We start from the raw sequence: 20,529 nt of genomic DNA, 5'->3' as shown, positions 1-20,529 counted from the left end.
TTTTTAAGATTTATTTATTTTTTATTGGAAAAGCACATATGCAGAGAGGAGAGACAGAGAGGAAGATTTTCCGTAAATAGCAACAATTTTCTGATTGACCGCAACAGCTGGAGCTGAGCCAATCCAAAGACAGGAGCCAGGAGCAATTCCGGGTCTCCCACATGGGTGCAGGGTCCCAAAGCTTTGGGCCATCCTCGACTGCTTTCCCAGGGCACAAGCAGGGAGGTGGATGGGAAGCGGGTCCGCTGGGATTAGAACTGGCGCCCATATGGGATCCCAGCATGTGCAAGGCGAGGACCTTACCCACTGCGCTATCACGCTGGGTCCACAGTTTTTCTCTTGATCTTAAACTCTGAAGCACAGGTCCCCTCTGTACGTCACAGCATTAATATGAATTCAAGACCCAGTCAACTTCTCAAGCTCTTCTTCACAGAGCCTCTCCTCCTTTCACAGATCATCAGCATACGCTTACCTTCATTCCCAACTTCCAACCAGCCTCACAAATCAGGCCAATTACTTCAAAGTTTCCTGTCCCTTTTTCCACCCTTTTTTCTCTTTTATTATTATAAAATAAGGTTTTCCCAACATCGTCTCCACAGACCAACTCCTGATGTAAAGAGTAACATTGTTCTACATAAGATGTATAAATAGATTTAGACAGCTATCAAGAAGATGCAAATTAAAACCACCCTGAAATGTCATCTTTACAAGCCAGTAAAATGGTTATTTTTAGGGAGAGGAAAAGAAAGAAATAAACAAATGTTGACAAGGACATAGAGAAATCACAATTTTCATAAACTGCTGGTAAGAATGCAAAATGGAAGGATGATGTTGTGTTAAGCCACTCCCGCAACTCTGGCACGCCATATGGGCACCAGGTCATGCGTCAGATGTTCTATTCCAATTAACTTCCTTGCTGATGTGCCTAGCAAAGCAGAAGATGACCCTAGCACTCGGACCCCTGCACCCATATGGGAACTCCAGATTTAAGCTCCTGGCTGCTAGCTTTGACCTGGCCCAGCCCCGCTCATTGCAGCCATTTGGGGAGTGAATCTTAGAAAAAAAATAATAAAATGTTGAAATCATTTTGGAAAACAGTCTCATCTCAAAGTTCCTCAAAAGTTAAAAACAGGGTTACCACACCATCTAGTAATTCCACTCCCACGTATATATCCAACAGAATTAAAAACAGATATTTATACAAAAACTTATAAACCGCTGTTCATTAACAGTCTTAATCATAACTAGAAAGTAGAAACTACTTCAACTGTTATCAACTGACCAACACGTAAATAAAACATAGGATATACATATAATGGATTATAATTCAGCAATCATCAGGATGAACCTTGAAAATACTATATGAAAGAGGGCTCGGCGGCATGGCCTAGTGGCTAGGGTCCTCGCCTTGATCCCATATGGCCGCTGGTTCTAATCCCGGCAGCTCCACTTCCTCTCTGTCTCTCCTCCTCTCAGTATATCTGACTTTGTAATACAAATAAAATAAATCTTTAAAAAAAAAAAAATACTATATGAAAGAAACCAGACACAAAAGACCACATCACTGCATTTACAGCAAATGTCCAGGAAAGAAAAAGCTAAAGAGACAGAAAGGAGATTGGCTGATCCCAGAAACTGGAGGAATTAAGAGGAGATAGGATAGATCACACAGTAGCATCACTTTCTTCAAGAAGGTTCTTTTTCATTTCTTCAGCGACATATTAATCATTCAATAGCATGTTATTTAACTTCATGGTGTTAATTTCTTTTTTCTTCCTGCTGATTCTGTTTTGTGGCTTTTCATTTAAGGGGATATACAGTAACTGTGTAATAGAGACAATCATATCCAAATGTGAGGATACAATGCAGTATGCATCTCTACTTCCAGACAAAGATGGCCTCCCAATGAAACTGTTTACTGTATCTTGACAATAGGATGCTGAACTCTACCACTGTCCATGCCCACAATGATGGACATACTACTGTCTATGAAGAACTCTGCTATAGTAGGGGAACTCAGTGAGGGGAGAAGAAATTGGGGAGGGGATAATGGAAATTCCAGGGCCTATGGAACTGTACCATAAAATGATAATAATAAAAACAATTTTAAAAAAAGAGGAAATAGGAGTATGATTATTAACAGAAATGGAGTCTCTTTCTCAGGGAGATGACAACATTCACCAAATTGTGGTACACATACTAATATTTTGAATATAATAAAAACTATTAACCATACACATCAGATGAGTGAATTGTATCACATGTAAATATCTCTATAAAGCTGTTACATGACATAAATAAATTCTTGGCAAATGAATACAGACTAATAACATGGACAGAAATGCTCAGTCATGGGAACAAAACCAGCCAGGAAACTCATGAAAATGGGCTTAGGTATGTCCTCAAATATCACAGATTGAGAACAGGCAATTGGCCTAAGGGTTGGGATGCCAGTTAAGGTGCCCAAAGGCCATACCACAATATCTGGGTTTGATTTCTGGTTCCAGCTCCCGAGTCTAGTTTCCTGTCAATGCAGACCCTGAGAGGAGACAGTACTTCAAGTACTTTGCTTTCTGCCACTCACAGAGAAAACCTGAGGTTTGAATTCTTCGCTCCTGACTTCAGCTTGGCCCAGCCCATCCGTCGCATGCATTTGGAGAATGAACCAATGAATGGGAGCTCACTCTCTGTCTCTCAAACTCAGTAAGTGAAGATTAAAAACAAAAAACAAGGAAAAGCACAGTTTGCACATCTACCACCCAAACATGTCAGCTTTTCCTGTAACTTCAAAACCTTTCCAGGGCCCGGCGCAATACACTAGCAGTTAAAGTCCTTGTCTTGAACGTGCCGGGATCCCATATGGGCACAGGTTCTAATTCAGGTGGCCCCACTTCCCATCCAGCTCCCTGCCTGTGGCCTGGGAAAGCAGTTGAGGATGGCCCAAAGCTTTGGGACCCTGCGCCCGCGTGGGAGACCTGGAGGAAGCTCCTGGCTCCTGGCTTTGGACTGGCTCAGCTCCAGCTGTTGCGGCCACCTGGGGAGTGAACCAAAGGACAGAAGATCTTCCTCTCTCTCTTCCTCTCTGTCTCTCCTCCTCTCTGTATATCCGTCTTTCCAATAAAAAATAAATATATCTTAAAAAAAAATTCTTTCCATTATCCTAGTTATAAACCATATAAACACAGTATCTTAAAGATGTCCATTTTTCTAGTCTTGGTAACCTTATAAGGCACCTGTCCTAAATAAGTAACTGAGTTTATCATACCTAGCAATTCATTTGCTTTTTGTTTTTTCAACACTTGCTACAGGCATAACATTTGCCAGGCAGTGTCCTAATGCAAGAACACACAAAGATGGCTGGGAGCAGAGACCACTCTCACAGAGCTCAGAGCACGGTGTGCCAAGAATCATAACACAGAAATCTGCATGATCATAAATGAAATAAACTCCTGGTAAGTGCACATCAATCAGGATGACAACAGAAAATAATTCCAGGACGGTAAGCACTGGCCCTGAAGTGAGCCACTTTCCTGAGGACTGGCCTACCTGTTGACATGCTCCTCCCAGTCCTCTGGAGGGGGAGGGGCATCCGCATCGGTCCTGGCGAAGATGACATGCCGTTCACATTCGTTCATCACGCTGCGTGCCTTCTGATTGTCATACAGCGGTACAGGGGCTGACGTGATGGTCTCAACATCTATTGGGACGTCTGAGTCACTGTAAACAAGTGAGGGAATGGGACCAGGCCACATGTACTTTACACAAGTTTAATAATTTTAAATTATGCATAAGTACACTGTTTCTCTACAAGAAAATCTGGAATCAAAGGCCTTTTTTTCCACATTTATCTATACCCCTACCCTCTGACATGCAGGTATGTGCAGGAGGAACACAAGTCATTTTAAAAAATAAGTCTGACCAGCAAATAGAAGACAAATATACTACATAAGCAAATAACCGACTTCTCAAACATGCTGTCCAGTACAGTGAGCAATACAATAGCTGTAAGCCACCCAAAATTAAGGAAATGTAATAGGGGCCAGGGATGTGGTGTATGTAGACCAAACTTCTGTCTGCAGCGCCGACATCCCTTATGGGTGCTGGTTGGTGTCCAGGCTGTTCCACTTCCAATCCAGCTCCCTGCTTATTGCCTGGAAAAGCAGCAGAAGGCGGCCCAAGTCCCTGGGTCCCTGCACCCATGTGGGAGACCTAGAAGAAGTTCCTGGCTCCTGGCTTCAGCCTGGTCCAGTCCTGGTCATTGTAGCCATCTAGAGAGTGAACAAACAGATGGAAGATTCTCTATCTCTCTTCCTTTCTAACTCTGACTTTCAAATAAAATAAAATTAAAAAAAAAAGAAAGAAAGAAAAAGAAATTAAAGGCCAGCACCATGGCTCAATAGGCTAATCTTCTATCCTATGGTGCCACCAATCTATATGGGCACCAGTTCGTATCCCAGATGCTCCATTTTCCATCCAGCTCCCTTCTTGTGGCCTGGGCAAGCAGAGGAGGATGGCCTAAGTCCTTAGGACCGGTACCCACATGGGAGACAAGAAGATTCTGGCTCCCATCCTAGAATTAGCTCAGCTCTGGCTGTTGCAGCCATATGGGGAAGGAATCAGCAGGTAAAGACCTTCTCTATCTCTCCTCCACTTTGTAAACCTGCTTTCAAATGAAAATAAAATATACCTTTAAAAACATTAATAAAAACAGAGTTGGAAATTCAGTTTCTCTGCCACACTAGCCACATGGTCAACAGATAAATTTTAAGTACTGGTCACACTGCTGGCATAATGGGAACAGACATTTCCATTACTTCCAATAATTCCATCTGACAGTGCAGGTCTAGCATTTTAAATAACTCCTGTAAACGTTCCCTTTCATTACCAAGTTAACTCGCAATTAACATGCTTGCAAAAGCCCAAGACTGCTTAAGACAAAGCACCTGAAATTCAGACACCTCAGCTATTTAACTCAGTTTGAATAGAGCCTAAAACAGAATGGATACCTAAGGGACTTTCCACATTTTAAAACAATATTAATGAAATTCTAGTGCCACAATGGTCCTTCGTCATTTCATAATACATCTAACCAACTCTGTCTCCTGACAGTGTACTAATGAAACTGGTCTACCAGCTGTCAGGCATCACAATTACTTTATGACCTCAATGATCTTATTGCATTCATTCCAAATGACTTGAATAATTATATCACTATGAAATGAAGAAAAATAATATGCAGATAGATTTGGTGGTAGACAAGAACTGATTATCTTTTCTGGGCAGACACTGGGCTGGGCAACTGAACATAAAGAACTCCTCACGAGGGCCTGGCACGGTGGCCTAGCATCTAAAGTCCTTGCCTTGAATGCGCCAGGATCCCATATGGGGACCAGTTCTAATCTCGGCAGCTCCACTTCCTATTCAGCTCCCTGCTTGTGGCCTGGGAAAGCAGTCGAAGACGGCCCAAAGCTTTGGGACCCTGCACCCATGTGGGAGACCCAGAAGAAGTTCCTGGCTCCTTGCTTCGGATCGGTGTAGCACCGGCCGTTGCGGTCACTTGGGGAGTGAATCATCAAACAGAAGATCTTCCTCTCTCTCTCTCTCCTCCTCTCTGTATATCTGAGTTTGCAATAAAAATAAATAAATCTTAAAAAAAAAAAGAACTACTCACGATCTTATACCTAGCTTCTACAAGTCTTGCCCAGTTAATATCCAGAGCAGTGCTGGTCAGTTATGCCCTAGGCCAGCACTAACAGCCTCCCCAAAGTCTCCCATGTGGACACAGGGGCCCCAAGGGACTTGAGCCATCTTCTGCTGCTTTCCCAGGCCATAAGCAGAGCACTGTATCAGAAGCAGAGCAGCCAGGATACAAATCAGCACCCATATGGGATGCTGGCACTAACAGGCAGAGGACCAGCCAGTTCAGCCATCATACCAGTTCCTATCTGTACTGTTCTGATCTCTGTGGAACCTAACATGATCACAGATCCATTCTTGGTCTTCTCCAACAGCCTTCTTAGTGACTCTCTAAATCCCACCTTTTTTCTTTCTTTTAAAGATTTATTTTTATTGGAAAGACAGCTTACAGAGAGGAGAGACAGAAAGATCTCCATCCACTGGTTCACTCCTCAAGTGGTCACAACAGCTGAAGCTGAGCCAATCCAAAACCAGGAGCCAGGAGTTTCTTTCAGGTCGCCCACGAGGGAGTCCCAATGCCCTGTGCCATACTCGACTGCTTTCCCAGGCCAAAGCAGAGAGGTGGATGGAAAGTGGAGCAGCCAGGATACGGACAGACACCCATATGGGATCCTGGAGCTTACAAGGTGAGAATTTCAGCCACTGAGCCATAGTGCCAGGCCCTAAGCCCCATTCTTATACTATAAACTATTCAATAAAGATCCAATGTGATCTTTGTAAAAAGGAACTGGATCTCCAACTAAAAATCCTTTAATGACTTATTCTCATAATCAAAATCCTGTATAAGACAGTCTGTCACTCTACCCCTACCTTCTACATACATTTACTGCCACAACACTCTAACCACAGTAGCCTAAGAGTTTCTGGACCATGTCAAATTCCTATTTTTAGGGCCTATATAGACAGAAAGGATTTGTAAGAGGAAATGATTTTCTAAGTACCAGAATCTCACTTTTAAAAATAACATGAGAAGCTGGCATTGTTGCACAGTGCAGTAAGCCACCTTCTGAAATGCCAACATCCCATATGAGCACTGATTTGACTTCTGACTGTTCCACTTCAAACCAGCTTCTTGGGAATACCCGGGGGAGAAGATGGCCTGAATACCTGCTACCCACATGGGAGACCTGGATGGGCCTAAAGGAGTCCCTTGGCTCCTGGCATTGGCTTAGCCCAGGCACAGTCAGTGTTGCCAATATGAGTCATCAACCAGCCAATGGAAGATCTGCCTAACTCTGCCTTTCAAATAAAATCTTAAAAAAAAAAGTCAGAAGATACAGTCACAGGACACTCAAGGTCAGAAAGAAACATCATAAAACAAAGAGGAAGATGACTTCAAATTCTAGTTAACACACTATCTCAGTTATGCCCTAGGCCAGAATCATCAGGGAGATGCTAGATTATTGCAAAAGAGGCAACAAACTACTAACACTGTTGGGAAATTAAATTAAAAAAACACCATTCTACAGGCATCAGGCCTGCCATTATAGTCTAGTGGCTAAAGTCCATGCCTTGCACACACCAGGATCCCAAATGGGCACTGGTTCATGTCCCAGCAGCCCCGCTTCCCATCTAGCTCCCTGCTTGTGGCCTGGGAAAGCAGCCAAGCACAGCCCAAAGCCTTGGGACCCTGCACCCACGTGGGAGACCTGGAAGAGGCTTCAGGCTCCAGGCATCAGATCAGCTCAGCTCTGGCCGTTGTGGCCACTTGGGAAGTCAATCAGTGGACATAAGATTGTCCTGTCTCTCCTCCTTTCTGTAAATCTGACTTTCTAATAAAAATAAATAAATCTTAAAAAAAAAAAATAACATCATGTACTTCTAACTCGTTGTAATTCAATAAGAGGATCTGAAGAAGCAAAGAAACAAAGAGATCCTGCATCTGTTGTTTCACACCCAAATGGGTACAACAGCTGGGACTAGGCCCAATGAAGCCTGGAATTCCATCTGAGTCTCCCAAGTGGGTGGCAAGGGCTACCCTTCACTGCAGTGAGGGGATCAGTCCAGTGACACTGCCGGTAAATCCACTACTTGAACCACTGACACCCCATATGGGAGTGCTGGTTCAAGTCCTGGCTGTTCTGCTTTAGATTTAGCTTTCTACTTTCGCAAAAGACAGCAAAACATGGCCCACATTCTTAGGTCCTTACCATTCATGTGGGAGACTGGGATGGATAGAGTCCCAAGTCCCTGGCTTTGGCCTTGCCTAGCCTGGTTGTCGCACCAACTTGGGGAATGAACCAGCTCTCTTTGTCGCTCCATCTTTCAAAGAAAGGATGGAATGGAGAAAGGGATTAAGAAAATAAAAATTAGGGCCCGGCACGGTGGCCTAGCGGCTAAAGTCCTCGCCTTGAACATGCCAGGATCCCATGTGGGTGCCGGTTCTGGTCCCGGAAGCTCCACTTCCCATCCAGCTCCCTGCTTGTGCCCTGGGAAAGCAGTCGAGGACGGCCCAAAGCTTTGGGACCCTGCACCCATGTGGGAGACCCGGAAGAGGTTCCTGGTTCCCGGCATCGGATCCGCACACACCGGCCGTCGCGGCTCACTTGGGGAGTGAATCATCGGACGGAAGATCTTCCTCTCTGTCTCTCCTCCTCTCTGTATATTTGACTTTGTAATAAAATAAATAAATCTTTAAAAAAAAAATAAAATAAAAATTAAAAGCTCTCTATCACTGAAAGTAAAATTCATACTTGAGGAAAGATTAAACATTAAGAAAGATTAAAAAGAAACACAAAGGGACTGGCATCATGGAGCAGCAGGAGAAGATACTATGATGCCAGTATTCCACAGGAACACTGGCTTGAATCCTGGCTGCTCTATTTCTGATTCAGTTCCCTGCTACTGCACTTGGAAAGCAGTGGAAGATAACCCAATTACTTGGGCTCCTGCCACCCACATGAGAGCCTGAGATGGAATTCCAAGGTACTGACTTTGGCTGACTCAGTCTCACCTGTTTTGACCATTTGAGGAATGAACCAGAAATGGAAGACATCTCTGATTCTGCCTTTCAAACAAATAAAATAAATATTTATTTAAAAACCAATTATTTAAAAATTATTTTAAATTAATTATTAATTAATTGTTAATCATGGGACATCGACATCGCAGGTGTTTGTGTAAGCCACTGTGCCACAATGGCCCCAAACTTACAGAATTAAGCACATATGAGTGTATAAGTAATAAGGAGTCAGTGTATTAGGCTGTGCCTATGATGCCAACATTCCTTAAGTGCCAGTACAAGTCCCAGCTGCTCCACTTTTGATCCAGGTCCCTGCCAATGTGCCTGGGAAAGCAGTGAAGGATGGTCCAAAGTGCCTGGATCCCTACCAGTCACGTAGGAGACCCAGCTGGAGTTCTAGCCTCCTAACTTCAGCACCACTCAGACCCAGCTGTCACAACCATTTGGCAGTAAACCAGCAGATGGAAGGTCACTTTCTTTGTCTTTCAAGTAAACACAAATAAATCTTAAAAAAAAAGGGGGGGGGTCCAGTTCATGTCCATGCTGCTCCATTTCCCATCCAGCTCCCGGCTGGTGGACTGGAAAAGCAGTGGAGGATGGCCCAAAATCCTGGGCTGCCTCTGCACCCATTTGGGAGACCCAGAAGAAGCTCCTGGCTCCTGGATTTGGATAGACTCAACTCTGGTCTTTGGAGCCACCTGGGAGTGAGTCAGCAGATGGAAGATCTTTCTCCTTCTCTCTGTAAATCTTTCCAATAAAAAAAAAAAAAAATCTTAAAAAAAATAATAACCTTGGGGTCCAGCAGTGTGGCTTAGCAGCTAAAGTCCTGGCCTTGAACATGCCGGGATCCCATATGGGTGCCAGTTCTAATCCTGGCAGCCCTGCTTCCCACCCAGCTCCTTGCTTGTGGCCTGGGAGAGCAGTCGAGGACGGCCCAAAGCCTTGGGACCCTGCACCCTCATGGGAGACCCAGAAGAGGCTCCAGGCTCCTTGCTTCAAATTGGCTCAGCTCTGGCCATGAAATCACTTTGGAAAGTGAACCACCGGACAGAGATATTTCTCTGTCTCTCTTCCTCTCTCTATATATCTGACTTTGAATAAAAATAAATAAATCTAAATAAAAGAAATAATAATAACCTTTTAAAAAGCATGCTTTTATCACCAGGATAAAGCATGTAATAAATCCTGAAATATAAGTAATTCCTTAAAGTTGAAAAGAACGGTTAACAGGTTTCATTAGACAAATATAATGGTGTCAGCTACACCCAGTTAATCTATGAAAATTCCTAACCCTATAACACAGCGCAGCTGAAAGTATAATTAGAGCTAACAGGGGTTTGACAGTTGTTTTTAAAGACTTATTTTTATTTGAAAGGCAGAGTTACACAGTGAAGAGAGACAGAGATACCTGCCATCCATTGGTTCACTCCCCAGATGACCACAATAGCTAGAGCTGAGCCTATCTGAAGCCAAGAGCTTCCTCTGGGTTTCCAATGTGGATGCAAGGGCCCCAAGGACTTAGAGCTATCCTCCACTGCTCTCCCAGACTCCAAGCAGGGAGCTTGATAGGATGTGAAGCAAACAGGACACAAATCAGCACCATATGGGATGCTGCCATTGCAGGCAAAAGTTCACCCTGCTACACCACAGCGTGCCCCTCCTCCCTCCACCAGAGGAGTTTTGACTATTAACCCAGGTATGACTAAGAGAGAAAGCCATGTCTTGGATAAATGCTCTTGTTCTTTGCAAGCGAAACCAGGGAAAGCAAAACTCATTACCATAAAAAAGCCATTGTTGCTACTGCCAAGCAGACCAGGACACTAGATTAAAGTGACAAAGAGTCTTAGCCTGTGTGGCAGTTTTTCGGTTAAACTTGTTGTTAAGTCAACTTTTCAGTCTTTTCTTCCCCAGTTTCATCGTCTTCCATTTCCTTTTCCCTCACTTTTATTAACTAAGACTCAGGCATGGGGAATATTTAGCCTATGGGTCCCCATGAGGCCTGCGACAAACCCTTCCTTGTTTCTGCTTAGGCAACCATAGATTCAATACACCTCACCGCCTCCGAGGCTGTTTGCTTTCTTTTGCACACCCTGCTTTCCTAACTGGGGTTAGATGTGCTGTATGCAGATGTCTACATGCAGCCCTGATATGGCTGAGTTAAACTAAACAACCGGGCTCCTCATACAACCCTCCTCCCCCATCAGCCCTAAGGAAATCTCTGATCCCACTACCAGCTGATCGTTAACCACTCAGGGAAGTGTCAGCCCAGAAGAAAAAAAAAATATTAAAAGCCCAAACTCACATGGTAGCTTCATGCTGTCGACGGGGAGTAACAAAGAGCATGCGGGTGGGGCGGGCACTGCTGGCATCTGGGTGGGCACTCCACGGTTTGGCATAGCTATGATCCAGAAAAACCAGGTCCAGTTCCCGCTCATGGACTGACAGCTGGAAGAGCAGCGAGGTGCCCATGCGCCGAGCCGAAGTCTGGAAGTCCCTCTCCCCACCCCGGTGGGCCATGTCAGTAGAGGGGCAGCAACGTCAGAGCATGGGCATCTGCATGCCAGTCACCTGGGGTGAAAAGTTTTCGTTTAAGCCATTTCAAAGATGTGAAATTTCTCCCAACCTCTTCAATATGCTTCCTTTCCGTGGCCTGCTTATGTCCACGGGAGGGAGGGGTTCCAAGATTCCCACAGTCATCCACGGTATGGCTGTACTGGATGCCCTGACTTGGGCCCATACTCAAGCTTGACAAAACTAGACAACTAGAAAGCCCACCCATGGCCATGGTACACAAAGAACTCACATGGGCAACACACTGAACTTGCCTGGCCAGCACCAGACATTTCTACGTGGGTGGGAGGGGTCCGGGCAAACAACACGATTCACCAATAGGAATTCTTCAAAAGATAAGGGTTTCTTATTTACAAGAGAAAAATGAACAGAGAGCGGTGTTCGCAGCATGGGCCTCAACGTGGCTCATCTGAGCCAGGACCCACCCCCCCCCCCCGGTTCCTCCAAGCCCCCTGTCCTACGTTAAATCACAGCTTTTCAACTACTTCGTCATATTCTAGATTTTCTTGAAGTTAAAAAAAAAAAAAAAAAGCGTCTCCCCGCCGCACCCACCCCCTCCCCAAGGCAGAGCCTGTGACACAACTGGACGGCCAGGCAGCTCTCTTCTCTCACCGGAGGTGGTCGAGTCCCCGGCCAAACCGCCCGGTTACTCCAAGGCACCGTGAGGGGGTTCCCGCCACTGAGCCGCAAAACGACCCTTGGAGGACGCGGGGCTTAGGAGTCCCATTTTACCGACGGTGGCGCCGGTTCAGAGCATCACAGCGACCCCGCCAAGGTCAGGGAGAGTTCGCGACCAGGAGGAGCCGCCCGGCGCCCGCCCCCTCCCGCTTCCCCGCCCCCGCCCCGACCCCCGCGGGCCGGGCTCGGCGCCCGCGTCACGGCGGCCCAAGCGCGGTCTCCGCCCGCCCCGGCCCAACCCGCCCTGCTTCCCCGGCCCCCGGCTCCAGCCCCAAGTCCCCGCATGCCCCCGGGTCCCCGGAGGCCCTGGCCGAGGCCCCCCACCCGCCCCGGCCGCCGCCGCGACCCCCACGGCCTCGCCACCCCCGCCGGGGCCGACCCCTTCTCTCACCCGCAGTCGCCCGGCCGCGCGCTCGGCCCGGGCCTGCCGTCTGTGCGCGTGCGCGTTACCGCCTCCACGCCCCGGCGGCTCCAAGCGCTGAGGAAAACACGGAAGCAGATCGCTGGCGGGAGTGGAAGGGGCGGTGAGCCGCAAGGCCCGGCAGGCCTCCGCTCCGGGTAGCCGGCAGGGCGGCGAGGAATGCTCGCGAGGCCCAGGGGGCAGCTGGCGGGCGCCGAGGCTGGAGTTTCCGACTCCTTCCTCTTCAGCCAGGCAAGTAAGGGCCAAAGGACAAAGCCACCTCCTAGAGCACGCTGCCAGCCCGCTGTCCAGGGAGAGGGACCCGCCAGAACTCCCAGGAACCCGCTGAAGTTACGGGTTAGAGATTTCCTCTTAGCGAAAGGAGCAAACACCAAAAAGTGATACATTATCCAAAAAAAGAAGTGAAATGGAATCAAAAACTACTCTGAAAGTGTTTTATAGTGAGGAAAATAGAATCGAAAAAGTGTGTCAGGAGCTTCGCGTCATGCTGTTGGCGTCAAAGAACCAGCCCTGAAGGAGGTTAAAGGATGAAGGGGAACCGGACTCTGGAAGCATAGGCGCTCAGGAGTTCCTCGTTTTGAATCCTCTTTAGATTCCAGCACCCCGGAAGTAACAGGTAATGGCTCAAAGGCTTGGGTGCCTGTTGCCACCTGGGCGTCCCCAGCTCAGGCTCTGTCCTGTCCCTGGCATTCCTTCTCCAGCGAATCCATGCTGTCTTTTGCACTGGCCTAGTTGCTCCTCTCCTAGAGCATTGGTTGGATTGTGGAGAATTGCAGAACGTGGCCTTTGAGTCACTCTTACTTGACTTAATAATTAGTTCCCAAAAGCAAAAGTTTTGATGCTGGCAATTTGAATATGTCAGAGAGTGCTTCATAAAGTGCTTTATGAAGAAAAAAGAATTGGATGCTGAGATTGCTAACATCTATGGTAAAATCATCTCTTTGTGAAACTGTGGAGAAGGAAAAAGTACATTGTTATAATTGTTGTACCTTGTTTTTATTGTTGCTCATCTCTTATTGTGCTTAATTTATAAATTAAACAGTATCATAGGAAAAAAAAACAAACATCGTTTCTATAGGGTTGCTATTGTGTTTCAGGCCTTCACACAGAGGGTCTTGGAATGCACCCTGAGGACAAGGCCGGTACTGTCCTCAGTACCTGTCCTTTCAGAAACAGCTGAGGGAGGTCTTCTTGTCAGGCTCACATTGGAGCTGAGATTATAAACCCTGCAGATCTGAACTCTACCTTGAACTACCCCCCCGCCTTTATTCTTTTTTCTTTTATTTGAAAGGCAGAAAGACATGAAAGAGAGATTTTCCATCTATTGGTTCGCTCTTCAAATGACAAGTGACCACAATGGCCAGGTCCAGGTTTCAGCTGATGGGCGATCAGTTGCCATCAAGAGACAAGAGGCAGGAAAGCAAGAGACCTGGTTCAAGAGGAAAAATAAATGTTTACTGCTTTATGTCCAGTAAACTAAAAATCCTACCATGAAACAGCAACAGGAATGCTAGAACTGTTAGTATTTACAGAAAGTAAAAAAGTCATATACTTCTGCAATAATTATGAAATGGTACAACCACTTTGGAATACAGTCTGCCAGTTTCTCAGAAAGTTAAGCATAGAATTACTGTAGAGCCTTGCAATTCCACACCTAAGGTTTTTTTTTTTTTAAGATTTATTTATTTTATTGGACAGGCAGATGTACAGAGAGGAGGAAAGACAGAGAGAAAGATCTTCCGTCGATGATTCACTCCCCAAGTGGCTGCAACGGCCAGTGCTGCGCTGATCCGAAGCCAGGAGCCAGAAACTTCTTTCCAGGTTTCCCATGTGGATGCAGGGTCCCAAGGCTTTGGGCTGTCCTCCACTGCTTTCCCAGACCACAAGCAGGGAGCTGGATGGGAAGTGGAGCTGCTGGGATTAGAACCGGCGCCCATATGGGATCCAGGTGTGCGCAAGGTAAGGACTTTAACCACAACTCTATTGCACCGGGCCCTACACCTAAGTTTATACCCAAGAGAATTGAAATATATGTCCACATAAAACAACACACGCATGCTTAGTGTAGCATTATTCACAATAGCTAAAATATGAAACAACCAGAACAGATGTTGTGGTACTCATCACTTGAGATGCCCACATACCATACCAGAGTTCCTGCTTATGATCTAGCTCCCTGCTAATGCAGACCCTGGGAGGCAGGGGATGGTGGCTTCCTGTCACCCATGTGGCAGGCTCAGGTGTCAACATCTGGTTCTGCCCTGGCTGTCGCAGGCATTCGGAGAGTGAGTCAGCAGATGGAAGGTCTCTTTCTCTTTCTCTCTTTCCCTACCTTTCTCCTCTGTTGCTCTACCTTTTAAATAAATGAAACTTTTTTTTTAAAGATTTACTCATTTTTTTTTTTATTGGAAAGGTAGATATACGGAAAGAAGGAGAAACAAAGGAAGATCTTGCATCCACTGATTCACTCCACAAGTGGCCACAACAGCTGGAGCTGAGCTGATCTGAAGCCAAGAGCCAGGAGTTTCTTCTGGGTCTCCCACACGGGTGCAGGGTCCCAAGGCTTTGGGCCGTCCTTTAAGATTTCTTTACTTTTGAAAAAATAGATCAGATTTACAGAGAGAAGATACAGAAAGATCTTTCGTCCACTGGTTCACTCCCCAAGTGACCACATTGCCCAGAGCATTGCTGATCACAAACCAGGAAATTCCTCCACCCACATGGTTGCAGGATCTCAAGGCTTTGGGCTGTCCTCTACTGTTTTCCCAGGCCACAAGCAGGGAGCTGAATGAGAAACAGAGTAGCTGGAACATGAACTGGTCCCCATATGGGATCCCAGTGCTTGCAAAAGACTTTTTTTTTTTTTTTTAATAAACTGGTCTCTTAATTCCACATTCCATGAACTTAAAAATCATCATCATCATCAGCATTGACAAAGACATAGAGGCAGAGAGATCTTCGACCTGCTGGTTCATTCCCTAGATGGCCGCTACAGCATAAGTTAGGTTAGACCAAAACCAGGAGCCAGAAACTCCATCCTGGTCTCTCATGCAGTGACAAAGTCCCAGGTACTTGTGCAGTCATTTGCTGCTTTCCCAGGTGTGTTAGTAGGAAGCTGGATCAGAAATGAAGCAACCAGGACTTGAAATCAGTGGTCCAACCTTCTTCACCATAATGTCAGCTTCATTAATTTGCTTTTGTATAAGAAACAACAACAACAAAAAACTGTCAGGGGGACTGATGCAATAGCCTAGTGGCTAAAGTCCTCCCCTTTAGCCTAAAGATCCCACACACTGGGAGCCATATGGGCACTGGTTCTTATCCCAGCTGTGCTGCTTTCCTTCCAGCTCCCTGTTTGTGGCCTGGGAAGGCAGTCAAGGACGGCCCAAACCCCCTAAGCCTTGGAACCCTGCACTAGTGTGGGAGATTCCAAAGAAGCTTCTGGCTTCAGATCAGCTCAACTCCAGCCACTGCAGCCACTTAAGGAGTATAAGCAGTGGATGGAGAATCTGTCTCTCCTTCTCTGTAAATCTGCCTAATAAAAATAAATAAATCTTAAAAAAAATTGTCAGAAAATACTTTTCATTTTTCAATCTATTGCTCTATGAGTGGGTGTGGCGGTGCAGAGTATTCACTCACTCCCTGGGAGGTCCACATCAAATACTGGAGTGCCTGGAAATAAGTAACCAAATCCTGCCTCCACTTCTGATCTAGCCTTCCTGTTTCTCTGCATTGTGGGAGGCAACAGAAGACAGCTGAAGTATTTGAGGCTGCCACCCTCACTGGAGGCCAGGGTTGAGTTCCAGGCTCTGGTTCAGCCCTGATTAGTGCAGGCATTTGGGAGTGATCCAGGATCCAATGGATACAAGATTATCTCTCTCTTATCTCTCCTTTATTCTACCTTCTGAAAAAAATTTCTTAATGTTAAAGGTTGATTTATTTATCTAAAAGCAGAGTTGCAAAAAGAGAAGGAGAGACAGGTTCATTTACCTTGACGGCCTCAGCAGGCATTGTGTGCTCAGCCACACTGAAGTCAGGAGCTTAGAACTCTACCCAGGTTTCACTCATGGATTCAGGGACCAAAGTGCTTGAGTCATCTTCCATTGCTTTCCCAGGCATATTAGCAGGCAGCGGAATTGTAAGTGGAGCAACTAGGACTTTAACTGGCACCCATACAGGATACGAGTATCACCAGCAGCAGCCCAATTCACTGTACCACAACACTAGTTTTTAAAACATCTGTTGAACTAGGGCTAGCATGGTAGCACATCAGACTAATCCTCTACGCTGTGACACCAGCATCCCGTATAGGTAGAAGTTTGTGTCCCAGCTGCTCCATTTCCAGATCTAGCACTCTGCTCATGTCCTGGGAAAGCAGTCGAGGATGGCCCAAAATCTTGGGACCCACCTGGGAGACCCAGAACAAGCTTCTGTCTCCTGGCTTTGGATCAGCTCTGCTCTAGCCATTGCAGCCATTTGGGGAGTGAACCAATAGATGAAAGATCTTTCTCGCTGTATCCACTTCTCTTTAAAATACTGCCTTTCAAAATAAAAATAAGTAAATCTTCAAAATTTAAAAAAAAATGCTTTCTGCACTAGAAGGCATCACACATGTAGCATTCTAGTGTTTGAATAACTTGTATCTTTTTGAACGCATAGGAACATTACTGTTAATCGCTTTGCTCAATTAATACACATTTTTTAAAGATTAATTCATTTTTATTGCAAAGTCAGATATACAGAGAGGAGGAGAGACAGAGAGGAAGATCTTCCATCCGATGATTCACTCCCCAAGTAACCACAATGGCCAGTCCTGAGCCAAGCTGAAGCCAGGAACCAGGAGCTTCTCTCAGGTCTTCCACGTGGGTGCAGGATCCCAAACCTTTGGGCCATCCTCCACTGCTTTCCCAGGCCACAAGCAGGGAGCTGGATGGGAAATGGAACTGCCAGGATATGAACTAGCACCCATATGGGATCCTAGCGTGTTCAAGGCTAGGACTTTAGCCACTAGGCCACCGTGCTGGGCCCTAATACACATTTTTAAATATTCATTAATGTTGATTCTCAAAACTGGAGATAAAGAGAGAATCAAGATGGCAGAATTGGGTAAGGACACGTTTAAACAGATAGAGAAATACGTGTGAAGAAGAGAGGGCACATTCCAGGAAATAGGAGAGGATGGAACAATAGCAGAGGGGTACCTGGAACCTGACAGACACAGGAAAGCAGCGAAACTGGTGTGGTGTTGCAGTGACTGATACCCCAGTGGCATTCAGTGAACAGGGATCTGAACTCCACCAGCAGCCAGAACTACACCAGCAACAAGGTGGGAAGGGACGTTACCCGGGAGCTCCAGAGGTGAACCCAGAAAAAGAACTGCCCATCCTGCTCGCCTGTTTGATTTGACCAGGAACAGAGTGGCAGATCCCAGATGGGCAGTACGGGAACAGGATGAATTTCACAACCAAGTCAGCCCCCTAGAGCTGAATTAGGCACCATTTTGTTTAAGGAGGCAAGGGCTAAGGAACAGGACTGCACATGCACTGAACTGGGAGTGAACTCATTTCTGGCTCAGTGAACTGCAACAGCATGACATCCTACAGATTCCAACCAAGACAGGTCCTGTTAGCCCTCAGACGTGAAAGCCAGCAGATCAAGAACTCTAGTAGTGGCACATCAGTCACCATTTTGTACAGTGTGGCAAAGAATTTAAGACTGCAGGGGACAACAGTGAGCTGCACATGTGCTGAACTCGGTGAGAACTCACTGAACGCAGTGTATTGCACTGGTCACGCAGGAAAGTAATACCGACTGCGGCATCGTATGCATTAAAATAGGTCTGTGTGGCCCTCAGACCTAACATCCAACAGGTTCCAGGAAGATCAGTGCCACCAACAACCCAGCTATATAGGAAACCTGGTGTCTCCCTAATCCTGGGACCTGCTCCAACTGGAAGTGGGAGAAAGATTGCACAGACAACCGTGCAGCCGCAACAAAGTATCACAGGAGGTAGAGACTTGTGAGCCAGGAGCTGGGCTACAGAGACCATGGTGGAAATCTACCATAAGAACCCAAACTTGTAACATGGTAGAGGGAGTGGTACAACTGACTACAAAGAGCCATGTACCAACTGCAATAAGTAGAATCACACTGTAGACCTGTGGGTGACAGAGCTTAGAAACCTGCCCTAAAGAGAAGAATCTGATAACCAGAAGTACAGTGACCCAGAGCAAAAGAAGAGACAGAGGCACAATGAATATTACTGAAGACCCCTGCAAAGGAGAAAAGGCTTTCCAACCTCAGAGTTAACTGAGGAATGTCTAGAAACTGGGGATACAGAATTCAAAACTTTTGTTACAAAGCTTCTTATCAACAGTGAGAAGCACGTAAAGCAGGTATTCAAGGAATAAGTCACACAGGAAATTAATCAAATGAAAGCTGATATATCAGAAATGAAGAACACAGTGGAGCAAAATAAAAGTACAGTGGAGAGTCTCCAAAATAGAATGAAGGAGGCAGAAGAAAGAATCTCAAAATTAGAGGATATTTCCTGTCACCAGGGGAAGCAAAAAGGTGGAAACAGAGATGGATCAGGCCAAAAAAAGTATTCAAGAATTGAAAGACACTCTTAAAAGGCCAAATATAAGAGTTATGGGAGTCCCAGAAGATGCAGAAAGAGAAACTGGGATTAAAGGTGTATTTAATGAAATAATAAGGGAAAATTTCCCTAATCTGAAGAAAGAATTGGGAAACAACATCCAGGAAGGGCACAGAACTCCCAACAGGCTTGACCAAAAACGATCTTCACCACAACACATGATAATCAAGCTCTATTCAATCGAACATAAGGAAAAGATCCTTAAATGTGCACGTGAGGGCCCGGCGGCATGGCCTAGTGGCTGAAGTCCTCGCCTTGAACGCGCCCGGATCCCATATGGGCGCCAGTTCTAATCCCGGGAGCCCCACTTCCCATCCAGCTCCCTGCTTGTGGCCTGGGAAAGCAGTGGAGGACGGCCCAAAGCCTTGGGACCCTGCACCTGTGTGGGAGACCCAGAAGAGGATCTGAGCTCCTGGCTTTGGATAGGCTCAGCACTGGCTGTTGCGGCCACTTGGGGAGCGAATCATCAGATGGAAGATCTTCCTCTCTGTCTCTCTTCCTCTTTGTATATTTGACTTTGCAATAAAAGTAAATCTTTTAAAAAAGAATATGCCTCGGGCCTGGCAGCCGTGGCCTAGCGGCTAAAGTCCTCGCCTTGAACGCACCAGGATCCCATATGGGCGCCGGTTCTAATCCCGGGAGCCCCACTTCCCATCCAGCTCCCTGCTTGTGGCCTGGGAAAGCAGCTGAGGACGGCCCAATGCATTGGGACCCCGCACCCACGTGGGAGACCCAGAAGAGGTTCCTGGTTCCCAGCTTCGGATCGGGGAGCATCGGCCCATTGCGGCTCACTTGGGGAGTGAATCATCGGACGGAAGATCTTCCTCTCTGTCTCTCCTCCTCTCTGTCTATCTGGCTGTAATAAAATGAATAAATCTTTAAAAAAAAAAAAAAAAGAAGAACCAAGAACTCAATCCAGGTCTTCCCATGTGGGTGACAGGTCCCCACCTACTTGATCTATTACTTGCTTTTCCCAGGATGCACATTGGCAGGAAGCTGGAATCAAAGTGGAACTAGGACTCAAACCCAGGCACTGTCGTATGGGATGTCAGTATCCTACTAAGCCAAATGTCCTCTCCCAGTGCTCATTCATTTCAAAGCTGATTTCTCATTATTAAAGGGTGATTCAGACCTAAACTTAGGTTTCCTTTAGAAAGATGGACTCAGTGTTTTATTTCCTCCTTTAGAAGGACTTCCCCAAGATGTTATTCAAATATTCCTGATTTCCTTGTACTTTTTCTTAAATGGCCTCATGCCTCTTGTTTTTCCATCTCAGTGTGTGACTTTGGCAATGATTCACTCCAGACAACTTGCTTCTGTTAAGAGAAAACATTACCATTATGCCCGATCTTGAACCCAAAAGATCAGCAAAAATAACGGAAAAAAGAGGAAATACCATAGCAGCCAGATCGCTTGGTTTGTCCACACCCAGTGACCTCAAGTCACTCACTTCATAAGTACTGCGTATTTCTTCCTCCTTTCAATCCCTCTGATTCCTCTTTAGAACCAAGAACCATCCCTGTTTGTGACATCCCCCCGTTG

The 20,529-nt window shown here is 46.1% G+C and overlaps 1 protein-coding gene across 5 annotated transcripts in view; it reads right to left on the bottom strand.

Moving 5' to 3' along the window:
- KANSL3 (KAT8 regulatory NSL complex subunit 3) overlaps window positions 1-12,372 on the bottom strand; it is a 49,155-nt gene extending 36,783 nt beyond the window's left edge. For 3 of the 5 annotated variants that reach the window (XM_036496646.2, XM_004590764.2, XM_058667589.1), the window contains exons 1-3: window positions 11,843-12,040; window positions 10,962-11,227; window positions 3,547-3,717 (exon numbers count right to left, since the gene is read on the bottom strand). In XM_036496646.2, the coding sequence (XP_036352539.2) occupies window positions 3,547-3,717; window positions 10,962-11,176 (386 nt within the window). In that variant the 5' untranslated portion in view covers window positions 11,177-11,227; window positions 11,843-12,040. Of the gene's footprint in view, window positions 1-3,546; window positions 3,718-10,961; window positions 11,228-11,842; window positions 12,041-12,299 lie in introns of those variants that run through there. The other 2 variants (XM_058667586.1, XM_058667587.1) reach the window with 2 other exon arrangements.
- Between the last annotated feature and the right edge of the window lie 8,157 nt (window positions 12,373-20,529).

The sequence above is a fragment of the Ochotona princeps genome, chromosome 8 (assembly GCF_030435755.1).
Source record: "Ochotona princeps isolate mOchPri1 chromosome 8, mOchPri1.hap1, whole genome shotgun sequence".
In the NCBI taxonomy this organism is placed as follows: Eukaryota; Metazoa; Chordata; class Mammalia; order Lagomorpha; family Ochotonidae; genus Ochotona; species Ochotona princeps.
This window is presented reverse-complemented; position numbering and strand designations above follow the sequence as displayed.